Below are 26,598 nucleotides of genomic sequence, written 5' to 3' on the forward strand. Positions count from 1 at the left end.
CACTTAATAGACTACAGTGTAGCGTAAGCATAACTTTTTTTTGAGACAGGTTCTCACTCTGTCCTCCAGGCTGGAGTGCGGTGGCGCCATCACAGCTCACTGTAGCCTTGACCTGCTCGGGCTATGATCGGGTCACCCCAGCCCCCCAAGTAGCTGGGACTATAGGCAAGTGCCACCATGCCCAGATAATTTTTGTATTTTTTTGTAGAGATGGGATCTCGCTTTATTGCCCAAGCTGGTCTTGAGCTTCTGGGCTCAGGTGATCTGCCCGCCTCAGCCTCCCAAAGTGCTGGGATTACAGGCATGAGCCACCATGCCCAGCCTATATAGTGTAAACACAAATTTGTTTGTGTGTGTGTGTGTGCATGTTTTTTTTTTTTTTTTTGAGATGGAGTTTCACTCGTTTCCCAGGCTGGAGTGCAATGCCGCTATCTCGGCTCACCGCAACCTCCGCCTCCTGGGTTCAAGCAATTCTCCTGCCTCAGCCTCCCGAGTAGCTGGGACTACAGGCGCGCGCCACCATGCCCAGCTAATTTTTGTATTTTTAGTAGAGATGGTGTTTCACCTTGTTGACCAGGATGGTCTCATTCTCTTGACCTCGTGATCCACCCGCCTCAGCCTCCCAAAGTGCTGGGATTATAGGCGTGAGCCACCGCACCCGGCCTTGTTGTTTTTTTTTTAAAGACAGGATCTTGCTATGTTGCCCAGGCTGCAGTGCAGTGGTTATTCACAGGCGTGATCCCACTACTGATCAGCACGGGAGTTTTGACGTGCTCTGTTTCCGACCTGGGCCGGTTCACCCCTCCTTAAGGAACCTGGTGGTCCCCTGCTCCTGGGAGGTCACCATATTGATGCCGATCTTAGTGCGGACACCCGATCGGCATAGTGTACTACAGCCCAGAACTCCTGGGCTCAAGCCATTCTCCAGCCTCAGCCTCCCAAATAACTGGGACTACAGGCACGCGCCACCACATCCGGCAGATTTGTTGTTTTTGTTTTGTTTTTGAGATGGAATCTCTCCCTCTGTCGCCCAGGCTGGAGTGTAGTGGCACCATTAGTTTCCTATAATAATGTTCCAAAGAACATATCTGGCTGGGTGTGGTGACTCATGCCTGTAATCCCAACACTTTAGAAGGCCCAGGCAGGAGGATCACTTGAGGCCAGTAGTTTGAGACCAGCCTGGGCAACATAGGGAGACCCTGTCTCTACAAAAAAACAAAATAGTATGCCTTGGCATGATGGCTCACGCCTAATAATCCCTGCACTTTGGGAGGCCAAGGCGGGTGGATGACTTGAAGTCAGGAGTTTGAGACCAGCCTGGCCAACATGGTGAAACCCCATCTCTACTAAAAATATAAAAATTAGCTGGGTGTGGTGGCAGGTGCCTGTAATCTCAGCCTCAGGAGGCTGAGGAGGCAGGACAATCACTTGAACCCAGGAGGCAAAGGTCGCCGTGAGCTGAGATTCCACAATTTCACAAAACTTTCGCAAACAGCTTTTTGTTCCAACCCCCCTGTATTGTCTTGGACACAATTTGCATAAATCCTGGGAAGTTATTACTAAGCCTTAGTCCCGGGCCTCCATGGGGTTATGTATAAAGGCCCCCTGGAGCTGGGCCCCAAAACAACCCAGAGCCTGCAGCCCAGTCCCACCCAGACCCATGGCTGGACCTGCCGCCCAGAGCTCCATGAAGCTGGTGAGTGTCTTGGTCCAGGATGGGACAGCTGCCCGCCCTGGCATGGGAGGGAGGCTGGCATGGCAGAGGGGCTGGGGATCCCTGTTCTGGGAATGGGGATTAAAGGCGCCGGTGTCCCCGAGAGGGGACAGCATGTCTCCTGAGCCCACTCTGTCCCCAGCCCTGCAGCTGCTGCTATGGCACAGTGCACTCTGGACAGTGCAGGAAGCCGCCCCTCTGGGCCCTGCCAGCTCCCTGCCCCAGAGCTTCCTGTTCAAGGGCTTAGAGCAAGTGAAGAAGGTCCAGGGCGATGGCACGGAGCTGCAGGAGAAGCTGGTGAGTGAGGCTTGCGGGAGGGCTGTGAAGGGAACCCTGGTGGGGAGAGCTAAGGGGGATGGAACTATGGGGTCAACATCCTCTGGAAGGGACTTGGGGGAGTATTAGGAAAGATGGAGCTGGGGAAGGCTGGAAGGGACTTGGGGAGGAAGTGCTTGGTGCGAACAGTGCTAGGGAGGGCTGGCTGGGATGGGAGTGTGGGTATCACTGTCAGGAGAAGGGACCAGGACCCCTATGAGATCACAGGGTGAAGGTACAGGGCAGAGAGGGACCAAATGGCCTGGCAGAACGTGGAGGGAGGGGAAAGACCAGAGAAAGGGAGGACCCGGGAAGGAGGAGTGGCGACCCGGCCAGGAGAAGTCTCACTCAGCATCCTTCCATCCCCAGTGTGCCACCTACAAGATGTGCCACCCTGAGAAGATGGTGCTGTTCGGGCACTCTGTGCATCCCCCAGGTTTCTGTGAGCAGATGCCCCAGCCAGGCCCTACAGCTGGTGAGTGTCAGGAGGGGACAAGGCTAATGGTGGGGGCAAGGAGAGGAGGGACACACCTGGCTCCCCAGGTATCCAGGCTCCAAGCTGGGGGCATGACTGGAGTGTCTCCAGCAGCACCCCCTAACTCTCTGCTCTGTCCCCCAGACAGGCTGCTTGAGGCAGCTCCACAGCCTCTTCCTCTACCAGGGCCTCCTGCAGACCCTGGAAGGGATCTCCCCCGAGTTGGCCCCCGCCTTGGACATGCTGTGCCTGCACATCGCTGACTTTGCCACCACCATCTGGCAGCAGGTGAGCCTTGTTGGGCAGGGTCCCCAAGGTCATGTTGGCACTCCAGGCACTGCAGCTGGGCCTGTGTATGGGCCCTGCCCGTGCTGTCAGCCCCCAGCGTTTCCTCATTTGTAATAATGCCCACCCAGCAGGGCCCAGCCACTGATTGCAGCTTTCCCCCCACAGATGGAAGAGCTGGGAACAGCCCCTGTCCTGCAGCCTACCCGAGGCGCCACACCAGCCTTGCCCTCTGCCTTCCAGCGCCGGGTGGGAGGCCTCTTGGTGGCCTCCCATCTGCAGAGCATCCTGGAGTTGGTGCACCGAGTTCTACGCCACCTTGCCCAGCCCTGAGCCAAGCCCTTCCCATCCCATGTATTTATTGCTATTTAGTATTTAAGCCTCATATTTAAAGACAGGGAAGGGCAGAATGGAGCCCCAGGCCTCTGTGCCCTTCCCTCCATTTCTGAGTTTCATTCTCCTGCCTGTAGCAGTGAGAAAAAGCTCCTGTCCTCCCATCCCGTGGACTGGGAGGTGGATAGGCAAATACCAAGTATTTATTACTGTGACTGCTCCCCAGCCCTGCACGGCTCTGCAGTGGGTGCTGGGACAAGCCACAGTGGGCCCTGGTCCCCAGGGTCCGCACCTGGGGCCCTTGAGAGTATCAGGTCTCCCATGTGGGAGACAAGAAATCCCTGTTTAATATTTAAACACAGTGTTCCCCATCCGGGTCCTTGCACCCCTCACTCTGGCCTCAACCGACTACACAGCGTGCCCTGCATCCCCTTGGGCGTGAGGTCCCTGGACAAGCAGAGGCAGCCAGAGCTGGGAGGCATAGCCCTGGGGTCCCTTGTTTTTATTAATCTGCTGGGGAATCTTGTTTTTTTTAAGACTTTTGGGTCACGTTTGACTTCCCACATGAGAGCCCAGACATCACTGACGTGTGATGCCCATTTTTCTGGTGCCCTCGGGACACCTGCCCTGCCCCCACCAGGGTCGGGACTGAGACTTTTTCAGGCTGGCAGGTGCCTGGACATTCGCCTTGCTGGACAGGGACTGGGAATGTGGGAGGGAACAGACAGGAGGAATCGTGTCCGGCGTGTGTGTGAAAGGAAGTTTGACCGACTGTCACCCTCCACCTGTTCACCCCCCACTCACCGGCGTCCTTTCCACTGTCACATTGTAACCGAGCTTCAGGATAATAAAGTGTTTGTCTCCAGTCATGTCCTTCCTTCTTCTTCTTGAGTCCAACTGGGACCTGGCCAGAGGCTGGGGAGGTGGCTGAATGGTGGAAGACACCGGAGGGAGCCACGGAGGAGACGCAGGGAGGAGGAAGGTTCCTGAGCTCATCTGACACTCATATATAGACATATGGAATACACATGTATGTATATATGTTAGCACTGTGCAGACGCTGGGCTAAGTGCTGGAGGCACAGCAGGGAACGAGGCAGATGTGGCATCTGCACTTGAGCAGCCACAGCCTTGTAGGGAAGACAGGCACCGGGACCATGGGAACAGAGAGAGCCTGGGGTCAGGGTGGGCTTAATAGGCTGGACACAGTCAGACGAGATGAAGCCAGGGGGCGCTGAGCTTCCACACCAGCCTTGTCATTTACCATCTTCCATAAACTTGAGCCCATCCATCAAGTTGCCCACAAAGAGGAAGCCAAGTTCAAGTTGGCCACTGGGATCAGAGCTTCTCTCCTTGTCAGGCTCACTCTCTGCACTCACCCCAGCTGGCCACTTCCTGCTTGCGGCAGCCCCATGGGCTGAAGAGGGCTGAGCTCACAGCCCAGGAGGGTGGGGAGCTGTGATGAGTGGGGGTCCAGAGGCCACACCACAGGTGTGAGGCCTTCCTGCAGCCAAAGACTCCTGTGGGGTGCTCCTGCCAGCCCCCCCGCACCTTTCCACCATCTGCCCAAGCCACTTCTTAGCTCCTCGGTCCCTCCCATCTCCCCTGCCCTGCCAGTGGCTCCTGGAAAGCAGGGTCAGAAGCACCCACTGCCAGCTCGGAGTCCTCCATCTAGCGGCTCAGAGATGTGTGAAGTAGGCAAGGAAAGGTTACAAGAAGGTCCAGCCCCCTCATCCCCCGCCTCCCACTAGCTCCCCCGTCCTTTTCTGGAGGCAACAGATCATATCCCAGGCTAGTCAGTGTGGGCGGTGTTGGGCCAGGTTCAGGAGACAGAAGAGCAGGCCACCCTGCCCCAGCACTGTGAGGTCCTGGGATAAAGCCTCTCCCTTTTCAGGGTACAGCTAGCTGGCTTTGGGGGAGGAGTCAGCAGGCAAGCCAACTTGGCTCTCAGAAAGGGAAGCTGTTCTTCCCCCAGCCCTTCCCCAGCTGAGCAAGCACACATAGGACCCTGAGCCCTGCGCCTCAGCACCTCTTCCTCCTTCTCCTCCTCCTCCTCCTCACCACAGGAGTGAGCTGCTCCCACAGCTGGTGGCAGGTGTGCTGTCCCAGGAAGAAAGAGACCCCTCCTGCCACAGCAGGGAGTCCAGGGAGAGGATGCTGTGCCCTGTCCCCGATGGCACTGACACGAACAGCACTCAGTCACAAAGGGATCCATGAGCTTTACTTACAAATAAACAAAGGTAGACTTCCCTCACGTATTACCAAAAAAAAATACATGTACATATATACACACTCTGCATCTAGAAAGTTCCTCAGAGATAAGACTGCTCCTGGACTGGGGTGGGCGAACACGGGGTGACCGTGGGGCCGAGGGGTCAGGCTGCTCACGCTCCTCATGTACTGGCAGACTCAGAGGAAATTTCGAAAGAAGAAACAGGGAGACATCCTGGAGGTCAGGAGTCAGGAGCAGGAACGGGAAGCTGCGGGGGCTCTTGCACCATGTAGGGCAGATGTGAGCCACGATGCCTCATCTCTCCTCACTGTTCCCCTTGAAGGCGCCTGGGCTGGGCCCATCCCCAGCCCCCACTGTGGCCACACCAAGGCCCTCAAAGTGCAGCAATGGCTTTAGCAGCCACCTGGCGGCCCAGGGGCAGGCTGAGGTCTGTAATGGCCAGAATCACCTTGGGGCTGGACATGGCTGACACCTTCACCAGTTCCGACACCTGCCAGACAGACAGATGCTGCTTGCAGGACGGCTGGTGGCAGGTGTGCTGTCCCAGGAAGAAAGAGGCCCCTCCCTGCACCAAGGGCTGCCTGAGGCCCCAGCACCCGCGGGAGAGCAGCGAGGGCAGTACTCACAGTGGTGAAGGGCAAGAACTGCAGGACACTGCCCCGGCCACCCTGCTCCAGGCAGTCCACACACTCCTCCATGAACCACTGCATGAACTGGGTGTGAGGGCCAGCGGTTCGAGACCCCAGGATGGAGGAGATGAGCAGGAACAGGTTGGCTGTGGAGAGTGGGGGGAGAGTGACAGAAGGGAGTTCCATGAGAGAGGGTGAGGTCAGGCTCTGGGAGAAGGTGGGACTGAAAAGGGAAAAGAAGGACGTGCTGAGGATGCCCCCAAAACAAGGGGTCAGAGAGAAAATATAAAAGGCAACTGGGGAGGGGAGAAGGGGGAACTAGACAGGAGCCTGGGGGCCAGGACAGCCAGCAACGAGGGGCATGAGGGGAAGGGAGGGGCACCGGGAGGCCCCAGGTTCAGCAGCAGGGTGGGACTCACCCAGGACTCGGTTCAGAGGGTCCCTCATGTTGACCGTGTGGAGCTGAGAGGCTGACAGGGAGCTGCTCATGGACCGGTCTGCTGTGGGACGGAGCAGATGGAGCGCTGGGAAACAGCCTGCCAAGTGCAAAAGCAGTGCTCCCCAGGGACGCCCCCACCCAACTTCACCCAGCGGATGTAACTGGTATATGGAGAGCCCAGAGAAGACCCTGAGATCAAGAGCACAGAGGGAGGCTGGGCACCATGGCTTACTCCAGTCATCCCAGCATTCTGGGAGGCTGAGGCAGGAGGATCGCTTGAGCCCAGGAGTTTGAGACCAGCCTTGGCAACTAGCGAGACCCCATCTCTACAAATAGTGTAAAAATTAGCTGGGCGTGGTGCCAAAGCCCATAGTCCCAGCTCTTTGGGAGGCTGAGGCAGACTGCTTGAGCCTAGGAGAACAAGGCTATAGTGAGCCGAGATGGTGCCACTGTACTCAGCCTGAGCTACACAGCAAGCCCCTATCTCAAAAAAACAGGCGGGGCACGGTGGCTCATGCCTGTAATCCCAGCACTTTGGGAGGCTAAGGCAGGTGGATCACCTGAAGTCAGGAGTTTGAGACCAGCCTGACCCATATGGTGAAACCCCATCTCTACTAAAAATTCAAAAATTAGCCGGGCTAGGTGGCAGGCACCTGCAGTCCCAGCTACTCAGAAGGCTGAGGCAGGAGAACTGCTTAAGCCCAGGAGGCGGAGGTTGCAGTGAGGTGAGATCACGCCACTGCACTCCAGCCTGGACAACAGAGAGAGACTCCAACTCAAAAATAAAAATAAAAACGGCACAGAGGAGCCTCGGATACAGGGAGATCCCAATGGAGATGAGAGAGAAAAACCAACATGTAGTGAGCACACAGGGCCAGGGGCCGGTCTTGGCATTTCCTCCTCACAACACGCCATTTATAGACGAGAAACCCAGACGGGGACTGGCTCAGTCACGAGCTAAAGGTCACAGGGCTTATAGGTGGCAGACCTAGCATCTTTCTCCTGTTTGTTTGTTTTTTTGAGACGGAGTTTTGCTCTTGGTACCCAGGCTGGAGTGCAATGGTGCGATCTCGGTTCACCGCAACCTCCGCCTCCTGGGTTCGGGCAATTCTCCTGCCTCAGCCTCCTGAGCAGCTGGGATTACAGCCACGCACCACCATGCCCAGCTAATTTTTTGTATTTGTAGTAGAGACGGGGTTTCACCATGTTGGACCAGGATGGTCTTGATCTCTTGACCTCGTGATCCACCCGCCTCGGCCTCCCAAAGTGCTGGGATTGACCTCGTGATCCACCCGCCTCGGCCTCCCAAAGTGCTGGGATTACAGGCTTGAGCCACCTCGCCCGGCTGACCTGGCATCTTTCTTCTGATCAAGTGTGTAGTTGGTCCCATAGTCCCTAAAAGCCTTCAGAAAAACATCCAGGCTCAGGAGAAATCTCTGAAAACAGGAAAATTTAAATGCCATAGAAGGAGTCCTTGACAGGAAGCCTGGCAGGGAGGAGAGGACAGTGAGAAGGATAACCTCCAGGGAAGTAGTGGGGCCGTGCTCTTTAGGCGGGAAGGTGGGGAGTAGCCCTTAGCCCCAGCCTGGGCCTCTCCAGGCATGTTTGGGGAAAGGAAGGAAGGTCAGAGCTGGTGAGTCAATGGTACAGGCTGTGCCTGAGCCAGTGAACTCACTTGGGTAGCTTGTCATCCCCTCAACCCTGGGGTAAGGAAGGGGGCAGGGGGCTGGGGTGGAACTATGGGCCAGGCCGGACCTGAGCAGAGGAGCTTCAACCCTCAGGGATCGAGAACAGCAACGTCTTCTCCAGGGGCAGGACACAGAGCACCCCCGTGGGGGATAGATCAGCACAAGTCCCTGCCATACCCTCTCTGACCAGCTGCAAAGATGCCTCCAGCTGGGGCAGCGGCAGAGCGGCAGCATCAGGGAGTGAACACCCAGGAAAGGGAGCAGCGTGCCGCCAGCCCACACACTCACTGGGGCTCGAAAGGACGTTGGCGTCATCCTCATTGGAGCTCAGCAGTCGCATCAACTTCGAAGGCTGCACGTCGGCCGGGGGAAGAGGCTGATGTAATCCTAGAGGGTGTGAGAGTCACTGTTATATACTCCTAAACCCCTCAGTTTCCAGCTGTCAAGGAAAAGAGCTGGAGCTCCAATTTGAGTGAGGTCAGCACGGCCAGCAGGGTCTCAGCCCCTCTCTCCTCACGCCCTCCCACAATCCTACAGGCCCCTCGTACCCACAGGCAGTCTGGGGCCATACGAGCCACCCGAAGATCCCTGACTAATCACACCACATCTGCTTCCCTCAGGAAGTGCTGAATCCTCAGGAAATGAACAAGTGAACGGAGGGGCCCTACCTCAATGTCTTCACGGTGTCTCTTCTTCTGGCGGGTGGACGCCTGTCCCTTGTGGGAGGAGTAGGAACTGAGGGCACACCTCACGGCCAGCCTGGCAAAGGGTTCCAGAAAAAGGGGGACAGTCAGAGAAGCCACAGGGGCTTTCTGTGTCTGACTGGGCTCCCCAAAGCCTGGTCCCCCAGGGTGGTACCAAGCTCTAAAGAGAATCCTACTTGGCAAGAGCAGTGCCCGGGGGGACCATGAGGCTGTGCCACTTGGAGGAGTCAGTGAGCAGGCCAGGCAGGATGTGGCCCAGCAGGACCAGGGTCACTTGCTGCATGTCCAGGCAGAAGATGGAGTAGAGCAGCTCTACTGCCCTCAGTGTGTGCTCCTTCCACGCCTCCTTCAGCAGCTCCTGGTGCACGGAAACGGGGGAAGTTTAGGAGCTGGGGGTCCCGGATCTGAGGCGCTGACATCCTGCTACTCCAGCATGGCTGTCCAGGAAGGCCCGCAGAGGGGCTCCAGGTGCTGCTGCACCCCTCAGGCCGAATCCCAGCCTCTGGCCAGAGCTCCCCAAGGAGGCAACCCCAAGGCGAGGCATCCCCAGGGAGCCATCCGGCTCACCGCAGTCTCTCAGGGAAGTCTGGCTGACCAGGCCAGGTGTGGGGAACCAGGGCACAGGACCCACGTCGGCCCACAGCCACTCCAGCCCAAGTACCTTAATCAGGTTGTTGCCGAACCAGTAGACACCGCCCATGTGCAGCAGGGTGTCGAAGATGTGGATGGAGCGGCTGTCCACCCAGCCCTTCTCCAGCACCTTGGCAAAGATGTCTGTCAGCACCTCCTTGATGGGTCGCTTGGGGGGCAGTAGGTTCCAGTAGGGCATCGTGTCCACCCCAGTGGAGGGAAACTTGATCTGCGTGGCTGTCTGCTGCAGCACATCCGCGCACATGCGCTCCAGGATGGAGTTCATGATCACTACCCTGGGGGGCCGAGAGGACCTGAGGCTCAGGTGCCACTGTGGGGCGGGGAGGGGAGGGGAGGTGAGGAAATACCCACGCCAGACTTTCCCCTGGACTTGGGTGATGGAAATCTCCCTCAGGAATTAACCCAGTTCTGTGCTGGGGAGGGGACACCCCCAGGTGACCTGGCCCCAACCCTGCTCCTGGCAGGTCTCTCACCTGCAGCGCACAAAGCCTATAAACAGGGACTGGGCAGGGGCTTTCCTCCCCCTGGCCACTCCAGCCAGATATTACATTTTTCTTCCCTCACTCTCCAACTTCCCCCATTCCCCAGGCCCGGGCCCTGCCAACTTGCTGCATAAATAAACACAATCACTTCCCCCTGGGCCACTTGGGGGTCCCGGCCCAGCCCTGGCCTCCTCCCAAAGAAAACAGTTCCTTCCAGGAGAGGGCCAAGGGCTGCCCCACAGGATTCCTCCCAGCCCCTGGTAGCTGCGCAGACAAAAGTGTATATCCAGGAATTTTCACAAGGAAAGAGGCTTCAGATGTGAATACAGACCTGGCCGAGTGCTGACTGTTCCTGGAATGCGGGGTGGCTCTGGGAAAGCTGCTATGACTTTTAGAGCCACTTTTCTCACCTGCACAATAGAGTCACAGACTTCCCTCTATCCCTTACCCAGATGGGACTTAGGAAGCTTAGAATGGATTACATCAGAGCAAAAGCTCCCTATTTGGTAGGGGCGGGGGAGGGGGGACGGAAATGAGAGAAGAAAGTAAAAAGAAGGAAGCAAGAGGAAGATGAGAGGTCCTTTTCCAGACCCTCCTAAACCTCATTCAGCTCAATGCTTTCCCTTCTCTCTATTAAGACATCTTCAGGCTGGGCGTGGTGGCTCACACCTGTAATCCCAGCACCTTGGAATGCTGAGGTGGGAGGATCGTCTGAGGTCAGGAGTTCGAGACCAGCCTGGCCAACATGGCGAAACCCCATCTCTACTAAAAATACAAAAATTAGCCGGGCGTGGTGGCACACGACTGTAATCCCAGCTACTCGGGAGGCTAAGGCAAGAGAATTGCTTGAACCCAGGAGGCAGAGGTTGTGGTGAGCCGAGATCACACCACTGCACTCCTGCCTGGGCAACAGAACAAGACTCCGTCTCTAACTAAATAAATAAATGAATAAATGACATTCTCAACAGCTCCCTTGCGAGGTAACACCCAAATCATATTGGCTGGTGAACACCCATTATCTCAGCAGCACTACTCACCATAGCCCAAAGGTGGAAAAAACTCGAGTGTCACAGAGAAGGGATCATCTAGATGCGGTATAGCCACACAACAGAGGTTTCTTTCTTTTTGTTTTTGTTTTGTTTTTTGAGACAGCGTCTCACTCTGTCACCCAGGCTGGCGTACAGTGGCGCGATCTCGGCTCACAGCAACCTCTGCCTCCCAAGTTCAAGCAATTCTCCTGTCTTAGCCTCCCAAGTAGCTGGTGGGATTAGAGGTGCCTGCCACCATGCCCAGCTAATTTCTGTATTTTTAGTAGAGATGAGGTTTCACCATGTTGGCCAGGCTGGCCTTGAACTCCTGACCTCAAGTGATCCACCCGCCTCGGCCTTCCAAAGTGCTGGGATTACAGGCGTGAGCCACCGCACCCAGCCCACAACAGAGTATTAATCAGCCTTAAAGAGGAAGGAAATTCTGTCACATGCTACTACATGGATGAACTTTGAGGAAATCATGGTGAGTGAAGTCAGTTGGTCACGAAAAGTTAAGTACTGTATGATTCCAGTTAAATGAGGCATCTAAAAAGTAGTCAAATTCATCAGGTCTTGGTGAGTCATGCCTGCAACCCCAGCACTTTGGGAGTCCACAGTGAGAGGATCACTTGAGGCCAGCAGTTCAAGACCTAGCAAGATAGTAAGAACATGTTTCTACAAAAAATAGAAAAAATTACCCAGGTGTGGGCCTGTAGTCCCAGCTACTCGGGAGGCTGAGGTGGGAGGATCACTTGAGCCCAGAGGTTTGAGGTTGCAGTGAACTCACTCTGGTCTGGGTCCCCACCCCCAAAAAAAAAAATTATAGGCTGGGCGCGGTGGCTCAAGCCTGTAATCCCAGTACTTTGGGAGGCAGAGGCCAGTGGATCATGAGGTCAAGAGATCGAGACCATCCTGGTCAACATGGTGAAACCCTGTCTCTACTAAAAATACAAAAAATTAGCTGGGCATGGTGGCGTGTGCCTGTAATCCCAGCTACTCGGGAGGCTGAGGCAGGAGAATTGCCTGAACCCAGAAGGCGGAGGTTGCGGTGAGCCAAGATCGCATCATTGCACTCCAGCCTGGGTAACAAGAGCGAAACTCCGTCTCAAAAAAAAAAAAAAAAAAATATATGTATATATATATAAGTAGTCAAATTCCTAGATGCAGAAAGTAAAATGGTAGTTACCAGGAGCTGGAGGGAGGAAAAAATGGGAAGTTGCTCAGTGGATACAAAGTTTCAGAGACGTAAGAAGAAAGTTCTGGAGGAGACTTGTCACACAACAGTGTGAATATACTGAACACTACCGAACAGGACACTTAAACATGGTTAAGATGGCAAATCTTATGTGCTTTTTATAATTAAAAACTGAAGAGCCAGGGCAGGAAACTGTCCTAAAAGATAACTGGGGGTGGGGGATGGCCTGTAAAATCTCCAGACATGTTTCTAGTTCCTAGACAGTTACACAGCTTTGTTCTTTGGAGAGCTAGTTGTCTAGAACTTGAGAATCTGAGGGCAGGATCATAGCTGTTTGGGATCTGCATTTCTGACACACAGCAGGTGCTGGAGTACAGACGTTTCTGCCACAGAGACACACTATGTGTTGACCGAGTCAGGTGAGTGGATGCATGAACAGGAAAGTGAGTGATCGAGCAGCGTGTTTGCGAAGGTCAGAAGAGAGGGGTGCTTGTTATTGGATGGACTTCTCACAACACACCTGCTGGGCCTGAGAAGGGAGGGCGGGTTACTGACCTTTCATTGTAGAACTGCAGGGTGTTCTCACTAAACAGTGGTCCTGCCAGCTGACGAATCATCTGCAGAGACTTCTCACGCTCATCTAGCCCCAGCATCCGGACATGGGCCACAAGCCAAGCCACCGTACACACCGCCAGACTGCACACCTTCCCTTTGATGTTATCAGTGATTTTCTAGGGGAGAGGAAAGGTGATGGGTACCATCTATCTCCCATTCCTGGGCCATCACCTTCTCAGCCTCTGTGGGTATTTAAGTGCAGCTGGTGGAGTCCCCAGCGACATTCCACACCTCTCTCCACGAGTTTGATTTTTCCCAGAGCTACCTGGGCCAGAGGGAGTGGCTAAGACTAGATTATACAAAAGATCAATATCAAAACATGAGCTCCTTGGGCCAAGTGTGGTAACTCACACCCGTAATCCTAGCACTTTGGGAGGCTGAGACGGGCAGATCACAAGGTCAGGAATTCGAGACCAGCCTGACCAACATGGTGAAATCCTGTTTCTACTAAAAATACAAAAATGAGCCAGTTGTAGTGACACACACTTGTAGTCCCAGCTACTCGGGAGGCTGAGGTGGGAGAATCACTTGAACCCAGAAGGCAGAGGTTGAGTGAGCCGAGATCACTCCAGTGCCCTCCAGCCTGGTAACAAAGCAAGACTCTATCTCAAAACAAACAAACAAAACACATGAGCTCCTGGATTAAAGGTCTTTTTGCTGTCATGAAATATAACAAGCCATCACTGGCTGGCTCACGGGAACAAAGGCTGCTGGGAAGGCGGGGCTACCTGGATGGACTCGAAAGCCAGGACCCCGTTCTCCCAGGCATTGAGGATTTCCAAGATGGTGGCTGAGATGCTGAGACAGGCCTCGTGCCACTTCATCTGCCTGTGGATGTGCGTGGGAGAAGTCACCACAGGGAAGCAGGGGACAGGCTCAGGGAGAGAGTCTTGGCCGTGCCCCCACCACCACCCTTGGAATGGGCGCCTGGGCCATTGACACCAGCTTCATCTCTGAGGAGTTGTTGAGCAGGGCCACCAGGGACTCCACTTTGGTGGAGTTGGGGCGGAAGCAGGGGTGGTCAGGGTTCAGGATCTTGCCCTCCTCAGGCATGCAGGTCTGCATCCAGGTCTCGAAGAAGGGTACCTCAGCTCCTGAGCGCGACTCAGACAGAATCACCTGGGAAAGGGGAAGAGGGGGCACCAGCCGAGTGGAGGGTGCGGCGCCTGCCAGCGCTAGACCTGGGGCTGCACTGTTTCCTGTCACGTTGCTGCTCCAGCCCAGCCTGAAGACTGGGGACAAACCGGTCCAACGGAGGCAGACAGGGCCTATGCTGCCACCTAGTGGTCAGTGTAGCATGAGGCTGAAGGGGGCCTCTGCAGACTCCAGCCCGGGTGGGCACTTGGTTTCTGAGGCCCACAATACCGACTGGCTGAGAGGCTGTGGCGGGGCGGGTGGTGAGGTGGGGAGAATTCCGGGTTACCTTCTTCCCCTGAGCCCCCGTCCCGGCCACTCCCCTCTTCCTCACCTCTGAACCATAGGTCTGGGCCACGTGGCACAGCATGAGGAAGGAGATGTCAAACAGCATGGCCCGGACAGAGGCCGGTTTGGCTGTGGAAGGACAGGACAGCTGAGCTACCAGGGAGAGCCCATGTCTGGGTGGATGGGGATCAGGATTTGTCTCTAGGAAGGTAAGGGACCACGTGGCTCCTTCAAATCTCTGAGGCTCAGAATCCTTTTCTTGAGTCTCAGTTGGAACATCATCCCTTCCTTGAGACCAAAGGCCCCCAGCACCCTCTTCCAGCATACCCAACCAAGTCATAAGGGGTGGGGGAAACGAGACACAGGGATGGTCTGGGAAGAATCCTTCTCTAGCATTACCCACTTCTGAGCTCTGTGGAAGCTTCCATCAGTCATGGCTCTAAGGAGGCAGCACAGCCTCCCCGCGTTGAGCCCAGGTGCCCTCCTCCCTCCCGCACACCCTCCTCCCTCCCACACTCTCCCTCCACACCCCTCCTCAGATCCCACTGGGCCTGCGGATGCACAGGGCTGACTTACTGCTTTCTTCGCTGTCATAGGTTGTGAATTCATTCAAACTGAAAGGAATGGAGACAGGTTGCATTGACCAGAGCACGAGCTGAGCAGTAGCTGGGCGCTGGGGGCTACACATGCTCAGAGAGTGGTCGCTAGAGTCTGAGTTACAGGTTAAACTTAAAAGGAGACATGCTGCTACAGGAAAAGTATTACTATTTGTTTGTTTGTTTGTTTTGTTTTGTTTTTTGAGACAGAGTTTCGCTCTTGTTACCCAGGCTGGAGTGCAATGGCGCGATCTCGGCTCACCGCAACCTCCATCTCCTTGTTCAGGCAATTCTCCTGCCTCAGCCTCCCGAGTAGCTGGGATTACAGGCACGCACCACCATGCCCAGCTAATATTTTGTATCTTTAGTAGAGACGGGGTTTCACCATTTTGACCAGGAGGGTCTTGATCTCTTGACCTCGTGATCCACCCGCTTTGGCCTCCCAAAGTGCTGGGATTACAGGCGTGAGCCATTGTGAGAAGATTTCCATGGCCTAGAGAACGGCTCACTGAATGGTACCATGTTCTATATGTCAGATTCTAGGGCAACCAGAAAAGGCAACAGAATTTGAGAGCTGCTTATTAATAACTGGGCATACTCGGAATGCCTCCACGTCCAGTGTTCAACGCCTCAACCTTTACCCTCATCTCTTTACCAAACACATCCACTCCATCCTCAGCTGAAGAGAAAAGAACACTTAGGTTGTGAGAACAGGTCCTTTCTACAAGATCTCCAGCCAGGGTGCTCTGCCTAGGCCCGTGGGTCTCTGGACGAGACACAGACCCAGGCACCTGACTCCTACCCTGCTACCTCCTGCCAACACGCATGGCTTCCCCGCATGCCCTGGGGTCAGGAGCTTGGCCTTCCTCACTTGATGAATTTCCGGGCGAAGGATTTCAGCTTTCCAGTGGCAGCAGCAGCAGCCAGTAGCAAGTCCAGACTCTTCCCGGATAGCATGTGGCCCAGGACGCCCAGCAGTCCCTCCGGGGACTTAGAGTGGTCTGCATCCATTGTCTGGAGACAGGACAGGAAATCAAGTCCTGAAGAACACTGAAGACCTCCCACCCAAGATACAGCCTAGCCACATCTTCTCTCTTCCACAACCTAGAATGTAATCTACAGCTTTCTGATTTCAATCTGGAAAATTGTTCCTAAAACTTATCCTTGCTCTCCGATCCATCCCTGTCATCTACACTGGTATGAAGGTGGTAAGGTTGGGGTGGGCAAGGTCACAGCTGGGAACTTCTCTGTCATTTCCTTTTTTTTTTTGAGATGGAGTCTCGCTTTATTGCCCAGGCTGGAGTGCAGCAGTTGTGCAATCTCAGCTCACCATAATCTCCACCTCCCAGGTTCAGCGATTCTCCTGCCTCAGCCTGCCAAGTAGCTGGAATTACAGGTATGCACCATCACACTAGGTGAATTTTGTGTTTTTAGTGGAGATGGAGTTTCACCACATTGGCCAGGCTGGTCTCAGACTCCTGACCTCAAGTGATCTTCTACCTCAGCCTCCCAAAATGTTGGAATTACAGGTGTGAGCCACCACGCCCCAGGCCTCTGTTGTTTCCCTGAGACAGCCTAAGAGAAAGTGCTTACTGCAGCGCCTGATGTACAAATGAAGCTCCCATGGGTTACCATTCAGTGGTAGCTGCCCTTGCCTCCCCTTTCACTACCTCCAAAGCAACTATGTGTAAAAGCCAAAGGCAACAGAGGTCTGAGGCCTCTGTTTATTTATCTGCAAGCAGATAGAGCACTGGGAAGAGGAAAGACCGTGGTGACCAGGGAAGGGCATACTCACCTTGAGGATGTTTGTGACAGTGGGTTCTGCCCGGAGGATCAGCTGGATGTTGGGCTGGATGTTGGCATTCTCTCCCGATTTCTGCTGGGGTGCGTGCTCCCGGTTTGCTTTTCTGTGGACATCACCAGTTATACAAGGAAGAGAAGAGGAATGGAGAGAAATTCTTGACACATTCCCTTGTTCAAGCCCAGAAGCAAATGCACAGAGGAGGTGGGACACACATAAGAACCTCTAAGGTTGGAGTGAAGTTTATGGAAGCATAGTCAATATCGCAATCACTGATTTATCATTAGTATTTTTTTTTTGAGACAGTCTCACTCTGTCACTCAGGCTGGAGTACAGTGGAACAATCTCAGCTCACTGCAGCCTCTGACTCCCAGGTTCAAGCGATTCTCAGGCTGCAGCCTTAGCCTCCCGAGTAGCTGGGCGCTCACAATGCCTCGCCATTTTTTGTATTTTTAGTAGAGATGGGGTTTCACCATGTTGGCCAGTCTGGTCTCAAACTCCTAACCTCAGGAGATCTGCCCACCTTGGCCTCCCAAAGTGCTGGGATTACAGGCATAAGCCACTGCACCTGGCAATTTATCATTAGTCTTTTTCTTTTTTTTGAGACGGAGTCTCGCTCACTGCCCAGGCTGGAATGCAGTGGTAAGACCTCAGTTCACTGCAACCTCTGCCTCCTGGGTTCAAGTGATTCTCCTACCTCAACTTCCTGAGTAGCTGAGATTACAGGCCGCATCACCAAACCTTGCTAATTTTTCTATTTTTGGTAGAGATGGGGTTTCACCTGATCTTGTGATCCACCTGCCTCAGCCTCCCAAAGTGCTGGGATTAAGGCATGAGCCACCCCGCCCAGCCTATGATTCATCTTAAATGCTCTGAAAGCAGATTTAAGATTAAAAGAAGATTCAGAATTTTTATTTATTTATTTTTTTGAGACAAGGTCTCACTCTGTTGCCGAGGCTGGAGTGCAATGGTGCAATCTCAGCTCACTGCAATCTCCACCTCCTGGGTTTAAGCAATGCTCATGCCTCAGCCTCCCAAGTAGCTGGGATTACAGGTGCACACCACATGCCCAGCTGATTTTTGTATTTTTAGTAGAGATGGGGTTTTGCCATGTTGGCCAGGCTGGTCTTGAACTCCTAGCCTCCAAGTAATCCACCCGCCTCCGGCCTAGGGTTTTTACTTTTATCACAAAGATGGGTATGAGTTAAAGAGCAGTGACTAAGAGTGTAAAACTCTGGTCTGAAGACACTGGTGCCTTCTTTTCCTTCCTGTTCCCTGTACCCTGAGGCATGATCCCAGTCACTTGCAGCCTACACTTTAGACAGAAGGTTGAAAGGCACCCAGCAGGCCCATCGTAACAAGAAAGAGATCAAGGGGCTCTTGGGGTAGCCCAGGTGCGCTCACACTTACCGCTTAGTCATAAGGTTGTTCACGCTGGCCTCAGACAGAAGCCCCTGCTTGCCACATTCTTGGAGCAGGAAGTTTGTACAGTCACAGCTGCGAGGGAGAAAGAGGCTGAGGGAACTGTGCACCTGGCTGGGATGCTGGGAGGCAGAGGGAGCAGCAGGTCCCTGAGCATCCTCCTCCCTCTTTCAGGATGAGGAAAATCTGGAGTGCCTGAGGGACAGTAGAGGGGCTCTGGGGACTTGACAACTATGGGCTGCTGCTTCCTGCCCCTGCCAAGGGGAGTGAACAAGGGGACAGAGTCCCCTGAAGCTTCTCAGGCGCAGATCAGGGAAGAGCCCAGAACACCTTCCAGTAGGGCAGGGGTGAGCAGGGGAGCTCATACTTGCAGCGCTGGTCAGCTTTGTCCAACAAGGGTGTGAGCTTCAGCAGGAACTCAAAAGCACAGTTGACATCCTCAGTGAAGTCCTAAAAAGAGACAGAAGTGTCTACCTGGTTTCCAGGTCCTCTGCTCCTCCCTCAGCCTGCAGTGCAGGCTCACAAGGACACGCTGCTGGATACACAGCCTGTAAGCAGGCCCTGCCCACCGCTGGCTCCCAGCGACTGGCTGGGGAGAAGTACGCGGCATCACTGCTCCCCACAGCGCCACCCGGCCCTTATCATCTCAGGCAAGCTTGACTGCTGGAGGCATCAGCCTGAGCTGCCTAGCTGCCTTCTGCCTGGAGCCTGGGTATATGCTGTGGGTGCACGCACACGCTGAAGTGAACGCACACACACTGAAGCACACACACACTCTAACACAGGTGCACATGCTGAAACACACATAAACTGAAGCACACGCACACTGAAGCATACTCATGCTGAAGCAGGCGCACACACTGAAGCACATACACATACTGAAGCGCACACACACTGAAGTACACGCACACTGAAGCACACACACACTGAAGCACACATACACACTGAAGCACACACACACACTGAAGCACACACACACTGAAGCACACATACACACTGAAGCACACACACTGAAGCACACACACACACTGAAGCACACACACACTGAAGCACACACACACTGAAGCGCACGCACACTGAAGCACACACACACTGAAGCACACACATACTGAAGCACACGCACACTGAAGCACACACTGAAGCACACACACTGAAGCGCACACACACAAGTACACGCACACTGAAGCACACACACACTGAAGCACACATACACACTGAAGCATACACACACACTGAAGCGCACACACACTGAAGCGCACACACACTGAAGCGCACGCACACTGAAGCACACACACACTGAAGCACACACATACTGAAGTACACGCACACTGAAGCACACACTGAAGCGCAACACACAAGTACACGCACACTAAAGCACACGCACAGTGAAGCACACATACACACTGAAGCACACACACACACTGAAGCACACACACACTGAAGCGCACACACACTGAAGCGCACATACACACTGAAGCACACACACACTGAAGCGCACACACACTGAAGCGCACACACATTGAAGCACACACACACTGAAGCGAACACACACTGAAGTGCACACACACTGAAGCACACACACACACTGAAGCGCACACACACTGAAGCGCACATACACACTGAAGCGCACACACACACTGAAGCACACACACACTGAAGCGAACACACACTGAAGTGCACACACACTGAAGCACACACAAACTCTAAAGCGCACACACTGAAGCACACACACACTGAAGCACACACACACAAGCATGTACACTGAAGCGCACACACACTAAAGCACACACGGAAGCGCATGCACACACTGAAGCACACACGCAAACTGAAGCACACACACTAAAACATACACACACTGAAGCACACTCATGCTGAAGCAGGTGCACACACTGAAACACAGTGAAGCACATACACACACTAAAGCACACACACACTGAAGCACACACACTAAAGCACATACACAGCAAAGCACACACACACTGAGGTGCACACATGCACACATGCATCCAGCTCTCTTCCAGGCATGAGAACACTGCCCGGTTGGGGCCTGAAGGACCCTTCCCTTGCCCTTGTTTTTGCTCCCATGACTCCATCTCAATTCCTCAACTCACCTTGTCCCCATGAAAGTCTTTCTTCAACTTCACCAAAACCTGTGGAATCAAGGGGGTGAGGCAGAGGGAAAAACAGCAAGATCTGTTTCTTTTCTCTTTCATCTACCCCTGAAGACCTCCCCGCAACCCCCTCCTCCAAGGAAAGAGACAGGAACAGTCCTGCCCTGGGAGTGAGAGCACACTTAGAGCTAAATGACAGCCAAGGCCGGGCGCTGTGGCTCACACCTATAATCCCAGCACTTTGGGAAGCTGAAGCAGGTGGATCACGAGGTCAAGAGATCGAGACCATTGTGGTCAACAAGGTGAAACCCCGTCTCTACTAAAAATACAAAAAAAAAAAAAATTAGCTGGGCATGGTGGTGCGCGCCTGTAGTCCCAGCTACTCGGGAGGCTGAGGCAGAAGAATTGCTTGAACCCAGAAGGCGGAGGTTGTGGTGAGCCAAGATTGTGCCATTGCACTCCAGTCTGGGTAACAACAATGAAACTCCATCTCAAAAAAAAAAAAGAGCTAAATGACAGCCAGTAGGCACCTAGGTCCCTTATGCCCCCAGGCCGAGGCACAGGACACAGGGACCCTGCACCTCTGCTCAGAAAAAAAATGCCATAAGCAAAAGTAGATCCCCAGCTTCAAGGAGGACTGGGGCCCCTTTCCCTGGCTCCCCTCACTGCCCCACACCAATCTGTCTGAGGACCAAGCTAAACTGCACCTCTGTGGCGGGAAACAACAGAGTTTGCCACATGGGCTAAATATAGCCCTGGCACTTTTAGAGAAAATGATCAATGGGAACGTGCACTGGGATACCTGGCAGGCTGGGCCCAGCGCCCGCAGGGAGAAACACAGGGCAGAGGTCCAGGGTGCCGCTGCTCTTCCTGAGAACCATTCCTAGACTGGCTCACGTCCCTGGTACCTTGAGGAAAGTGAAAGCCGTCCACTTGAGCTCCTCTGTACCCTCGGGAGACTCAATGAGCCCCACAAAGCAAGCTTTCCAGATCTCCAGGACAAAAAGTGGGGTGGGGATATGCTGTGGGAAGAGCCAAGGTTGAGGCCTAAGAGGGTGCCTGTACCCCGTCATCCCTCTATGGACACCCAAGGATTTGGCTGGGTCAGAGACTGCATGGCAGTCACTGCCCAGCTCTGTGCTGAGAACCAGAGGTGTAAGGTCCAATGACATAAGTGTACACGCCCGGCACCCACTATCCATCACAGAGCAGGAGAAACCCACAGAGCCAGAAGAATCCTCCCTCCTACCCCCAAAAGGCTGGCCCACCTTGGGGAAGGGAGAACCACTCAGTCACTCACCTGCATGCGCTTCACCATCGTCAGCTGCTCCACCAGGGACTGCGTCTCGCCTGTCAGGTTCATGGTGCCCTCGAGCAGGATCACAGCATGGACAGTGGGGAACCCAGTCTTGTGCATCTGCTCCGCATGCACAGACAGCATCGTGGGGATGCTGAGGGGTCACAAACACAGGGGACAGCATTTGCAGGGGCCAAAGGTGAAGGTGGAGGGGATGGCACCAGGTGCCACATCTTCCCACCCCAGGGCGTGTCCTCCCTCTCCCTCCATCACCATCCCCCAGGGAGCCACTACCTCCTAATGAGGGTGCCACACTGTTCGGCCTGGCTCCAGAGCTGGGGGTTGCTGAGATTGGCCAGGATCTCTCCAAGTTTCAAGAGAGAATGCTCAATGGCAGTCCAGGAGGCTGGCAGACGGAAGGAAGTGCAGAAACGGGATGGGAAACAGGGGAGAGGGAGCGCCTGGCCCCAAACTCTTTGATTTTGGCACCCCCTCTGGCATTCAAAACCACACAGGAAGGCTTCCCCTCAGGACAACAGGGAGGCAGGGGCCTGAGGGCAGCATGCACTGTTTCCAGAGGAGGGGTGGGCACCTAGAGTTGGAAACCCTAGAGACCATTTCCAAAGGCCTGACTTCCAGGGGACACAGCCAGCTGACTTCACAAGGTGTGGCATCACACAGGCTCAGGAGAGAGAGGCAGAGGGAGGTTAGAGTCCAGTAGCTGGAACAGGGAGTGTGGCCGCAAATCACTCGAGGAGTGGGCGGATTCTAAATCCAGCCTTGCGAGGCTGTCCCTCTCCCCTGGGGGTGCTGGGTCCCTGAATGGCCTCCCCATTCTCAACCACTCCCTCATCTAGGCAGCACACTTGCTGCCCTCCCCTGCTGAAGGCCTCTCTCACACACCCTCTCTCAAACTCCCACCATGCTCCAAGCCCCTCTGTTCAAGCCCCAGTTCCTTTAGCAACTCACCCAACTGGTCTAACTCACTGTTCTCTCCTTCCTAATGCCCATACTCATGGTCTAAGCCATATCAGTTAGCACTGAATTATAAGTTACTTCTCCTAGTTACAATTCCAGAGGGTCAAATGATGAATAATGGCACCAACTAGCCCATTAACCTCCATGGAGCACAGAAGGGGAAAAAAAGACAAGACCTGAGAGCCATTAAAATTCAGTCTTCATCCGATTTTCAGCCAGTAAACATTTATCAAGGGTCAAGGTAGGTAAGAAGCTGTCAACGCAGTCCATTTTTATATAATGATTGTCTTTTTGGACTTTTCACAGGCAGTAAAACATACTTGGGGAAGAAATAAATACACTAGTCCTAAAACAAGCTCTCCAACCAGGTCCTAAAGTCTCGGGAGTAACCCATTCTAGCAATCTTGTCCCTGGAGAACAAGAGATCTGTAGGGGGTCCCAAGCCACGTGGGCTTCAAGGAGCAAGACTATGGCCTTAGGACCCCATTGCTGGAAATACTGGCATCTTCCCTCCCGCCAGGTGCTCTGTCTGTTCTCAGGCTCCGGAGAGTACTCACACTTAACATCTGAACTTGAGGCAAGAGGCCTATGGTCCAACAGGCCCAACAGCAGACAGGCCTGTGTTCCAAGGAGCATTTTAGGTAATATTCAAATACAAGAGGCATTTGCTTCCAGACGATGAGTACATGGAGACAAACACAGTAACAGACGATGTGCTTGTCTTGTCCTCTAGTTTTTTCCACATCTGTGACATACTAGTCTTGCTACCCACTAGCAGCTATGCTTGGTGAGGGCAGGGACCCTGCCACATGCTCCTTTGATAGCCCCCCCCACCCCCCGCCCCAGCACCTAGCACAGTGCTGGGAGTACGACAATGCTCAGTAAATACCTGTTGGTTGATTGGCTCGGGTGCCACCCTGCCCAAGTCCCTGGGATGTGTGCAATGCTTATGGGGAGAAAAAAAAGGAAGTGGGATGGTTTCAGATCCTGCTGGAAAGAAGTGGGGTGGCATCCTGCCTCTCCCTTGTCAATTAAAGGACCGGCTATGGCAGCAGTGGCAGGTGGGGCTCAGGGGAATCAGGGGACATACAGGCCTCCTCTAGTTTGGCGATGTGCAGCAGGGCCCGGTTCTTGGTGCTGCTGAGGGTTTTCTCCAGGCGCTGAAGGCACATGGCAAGCTGCTTCTCCCCAGCTGCTGGAGTGCTGGCCTCCAGCCCCTCCCGGAGCCACTCTGCAGAGGCTGCCGTGCAGCGCAGCAGCCAGTGGAGGGCGCTGAGAAGGGCTCGGCACAGTCCGATGCACTCCTCAGCTTTGCCGTGACAGCTACCGGGAAGGATGCAAAATCAGAGCTCTGTTCTTCCAATGGCTGAAATCCAACCCACCCCAATGTTCCCCAGAGTCCCTGCACTTCCCTACTAGGAACTAGGGCTGAGAAGCTAACAAAGTCCTGGGGAAGACGCTTAGCCCCTTTGGCTTCTACTGGACAAGATTTCAAATGAGCTACTCCAGACAGAGAAATATCTGTCCTAAGGGAGCAAGGAAAGGAGGGGATGGGTGAGCATGGATGGGCAGGTGGGGTGAAAAAACGTGAGAACCCAGAGCTGGTCTTGGTCTGTGTGCTAGGAGCTTCACCTCTGCACTAAGACAAGGCTGGAACGTTGTGAGCCCCTTACCCCTGCCTTACCTCAGACGGTCACAAAACATGTCCATGATGTCCAGCAAAGCCTGGACACACAGGTCCCGGGAAAAGTCATCAAACTGCGGAAAGAACCGTGGAGATGCTACGGAACGCCCCCGTTCACCCCCAGGGCTCACACAAGGCAGAGAGTGCATTCAGGATTCCTCCTCTCTCCTCCAACTTTGGGTTCCAGACTCAGCATCCTCAACGCTGGACATTGGCTTCCAATCACCAGCCCCTACTTGCCGGGACCCCCCTCCCACGGAAGGCCAGCAATGCCGGCCACAGGCATCATGTGCTGCCTGCCCAGCCTCATGGGTCACAGAATCAGGGCCGCCCGCCAGGAGGTGGGGCCTTGTCTGTCATCTTCCACCTAGCTCCGGAGTGTCTATAGTCATACCTTACTGATGGCTGTGAGGACAGAAGAGTATGACACCATCTGGAGGGAAGGAAGAAAGATAATCCTTAGACCACTCATTTCCCGCAGCTGAGAGGAACAAACACTGCTACTTCAATTTGCTGCAGCGCACCTGAACCTCAACCCCTTCAAGAGGCTGTCCTCAACCCAGGGAGGGAGAAGCAGGTCACTGTGCTCTGCCCTGTTCCTGCTTCTGTCAGACTCACTGCAAATGGTATCAGCATAAGTCCATCAACCAGATGATTTTGGGGGATACTCAAAGGCTCCACGTTTCATGTTCACATGCTACTTATTGTCCTCAATAAGTGTGGGTTAACTGACAGCTGGCAGGCAGAAGCATGGGCAAGAGTGAAGTCATGTCACTGTATTCCTATAACTTCTGGCAAGAACAGGGGCCTCATCTGGGTAAGAACTAGAGACAAACATTTCCTGCACCTTAAAACAAGGAGTGGCCGGGCGTGGTGGCTCACACCTGTAATCCCAGCACTTTGGGAGGCTGAGGAGGGCGGATTACCTGAGGTCAGGCGTTCGAGACCAGCCTGGCCAACATGGTGAAACCCCATCTCTACTAAATATACAAAAATTCACCAGGTACAGTGGCACATGCCTGTACTCCCAGCTATTCAAGAGGCTGAGGCAGGAGAACTGCTTGAGGCTCGGAGATGGAGGCTGCAGTGAGCCAAGATCGTGCCACTGCACTCCAGCATGACTGACAGTGAAACTGTGACTCAAAAAAAAAAAGAAAAGAAAAGAAGGGAAACAGGGAGTAAGTTTTACTGTATAAACTCTTACTTGTTCTTCAGGACTTACGCTCTAGGACCCATCCGGGACACCTTCCCCGATCAAGCCCAACCTCCCCATCAAAGCTGAACCCCTTCCTCTGTGCTCCAAGTAATCACCTTAGTCATCATTACATGGCAGGTCCCTGCAGTCCCCACTAAAGTAGGAGCTCCTTGAGGACAAGGACATTTTCACTCAGTGACCACCATAAGCTTGATGTTTGCAGAATGAATAAATAAAAACACACTTTTAGCTCAGCATGACTCAAAGTAGCTTCCACAGCTGCCCTATCCATTAGAGAAGTCACTAGCCCCATGTGGCTGTTTAAATGTAAATTAATTAAAGTTAAATAAAATTTAAAATGCATTTCCTCAGTCACACTAGCCACATTTCAAATGCTCCATGGTCACAGGTGGCCAGTGGCTTCTGTACTGGACAGTGCAGATAAAGAACATTTCTATCACAAAGTCCATGCTGTTACAGAAGTTCTCAGGCTGTTAAGAAATGTCACACACACACACACCATGGGCTTGTGTGTGACATAAATTTGAGAAACACTAGATTAAACATACACAGAGAATTTTACCACAGAACTTCTTAAACCATGACATACTCATATACAATGAGAATCTCTAAGTAGACTGATGATAAAACAAAGCAATATCCTTCAAACCTACTGGACCAAGGAATCTCATGTGCCCAGTATTTCCAAAATACATTTTAGGAAATACTACCTGAACAGTAAGTTTGCAGAGAACAGAGATGGTATTGAATTTATATCTGTTTCTCTAGCATTTAGCTCGGGAACTGATATACAATAGGTCCTCAGGACGTTTTTATTACTTTGAATTGGATGAATTCTACTAACTAGATGCCTTCTGGAAAAATCTTACCTTAAAATAAATTTCTGTTAGCAAAACCTATTCATCATCATCATAAGACTGGAGACCTAGTTCAAAAGAAATAATTTGTCCTGACTGAAATTAAACCCTTCAGAAAATCTTTTGTCATATTAAAAAAAATAATTACAGCATGCTGATAAAATATAAAGAATACCACTAAAAAATGGTTACAGTTGTATACTCAAAATCAGTGGCAAAATATACCAAAATACAAAAGCAGGATACAATGACAGAAACTATCAGGACAATCACCACCAAGGCTGTCTCTGCTGGAGGAGAACAAACCTCCAGGCGCAGTGGCTCACCCCTGTAATCCCAGAGGATCACTAGGTCAAGAGATCGAGACCATCCTGGCCAACATGGTGAAACCCCGTCTCTGCTAAAAATACAAAAATTAGCTGGGCGTGG

The 26,598-nt window shown here is 53.4% G+C and overlaps 1 protein-coding gene and 1 non-coding gene across 2 annotated transcripts in view; both read right to left on the reverse strand.

The window, feature by feature from the left end:
• Nucleotides 1–5,322: 5,322 nt before the first annotated feature.
• The window catches only part of LOC128931980 (mediator of RNA polymerase II transcription subunit 24), a 32,052-nt gene continuing 10,776 nt past the window's right edge, over nucleotides 5,323–26,598 (reverse strand). Inside the window, 25 exon segments of the mRNA XM_078372742.1 lie at nucleotides 5,323–5,844; nucleotides 5,981–6,129; nucleotides 6,403–6,483; nucleotides 8,399–8,476; nucleotides 8,479–8,497; nucleotides 8,779–8,869; nucleotides 8,991–9,172; nucleotides 9,476–9,740; nucleotides 12,726–12,901; nucleotides 13,514–13,613; nucleotides 13,726–13,904; nucleotides 14,254–14,336; nucleotides 14,784–14,821; nucleotides 15,675–15,817; nucleotides 16,599–16,710; nucleotides 18,015–18,101; nucleotides 18,394–18,476; nucleotides 20,138–20,176; nucleotides 21,046–21,159; nucleotides 21,438–21,588; nucleotides 21,729–21,840; nucleotides 23,302–23,358; nucleotides 23,503–23,735; nucleotides 24,097–24,170; nucleotides 24,491–24,529. Coding sequence (XP_078228868.1) covers nucleotides 5,728–5,844; nucleotides 5,981–6,129; nucleotides 6,403–6,483; nucleotides 8,399–8,476; nucleotides 8,479–8,497; nucleotides 8,779–8,869; nucleotides 8,991–9,172; nucleotides 9,476–9,740; nucleotides 12,726–12,901; nucleotides 13,514–13,613; nucleotides 13,726–13,904; nucleotides 14,254–14,336; nucleotides 14,784–14,821; nucleotides 15,675–15,817; nucleotides 16,599–16,710; nucleotides 18,015–18,101; nucleotides 18,394–18,476; nucleotides 20,138–20,176; nucleotides 21,046–21,159; nucleotides 21,438–21,588; nucleotides 21,729–21,840; nucleotides 23,302–23,358; nucleotides 23,503–23,735; nucleotides 24,097–24,170; nucleotides 24,491–24,529 — 2,802 coding nt within the window. The 3' untranslated portion in view covers nucleotides 5,323–5,727.
• On the reverse strand, nucleotides 14,402–14,505 carry LOC128932304 (small nucleolar RNA SNORD124). Its single transcript, XR_008481948.1, has one exon. It is a non-coding gene; the product is annotated as a small nucleolar RNA SNORD124 (small nucleolar RNA).

This window comes from Callithrix jacchus, chromosome 5 (assembly GCF_049354715.1).
Source record: "Callithrix jacchus isolate 240 chromosome 5, calJac240_pri, whole genome shotgun sequence".
In the NCBI taxonomy this organism is placed as follows: domain Eukaryota; kingdom Metazoa; phylum Chordata; class Mammalia; order Primates; family Cebidae; genus Callithrix; species Callithrix jacchus.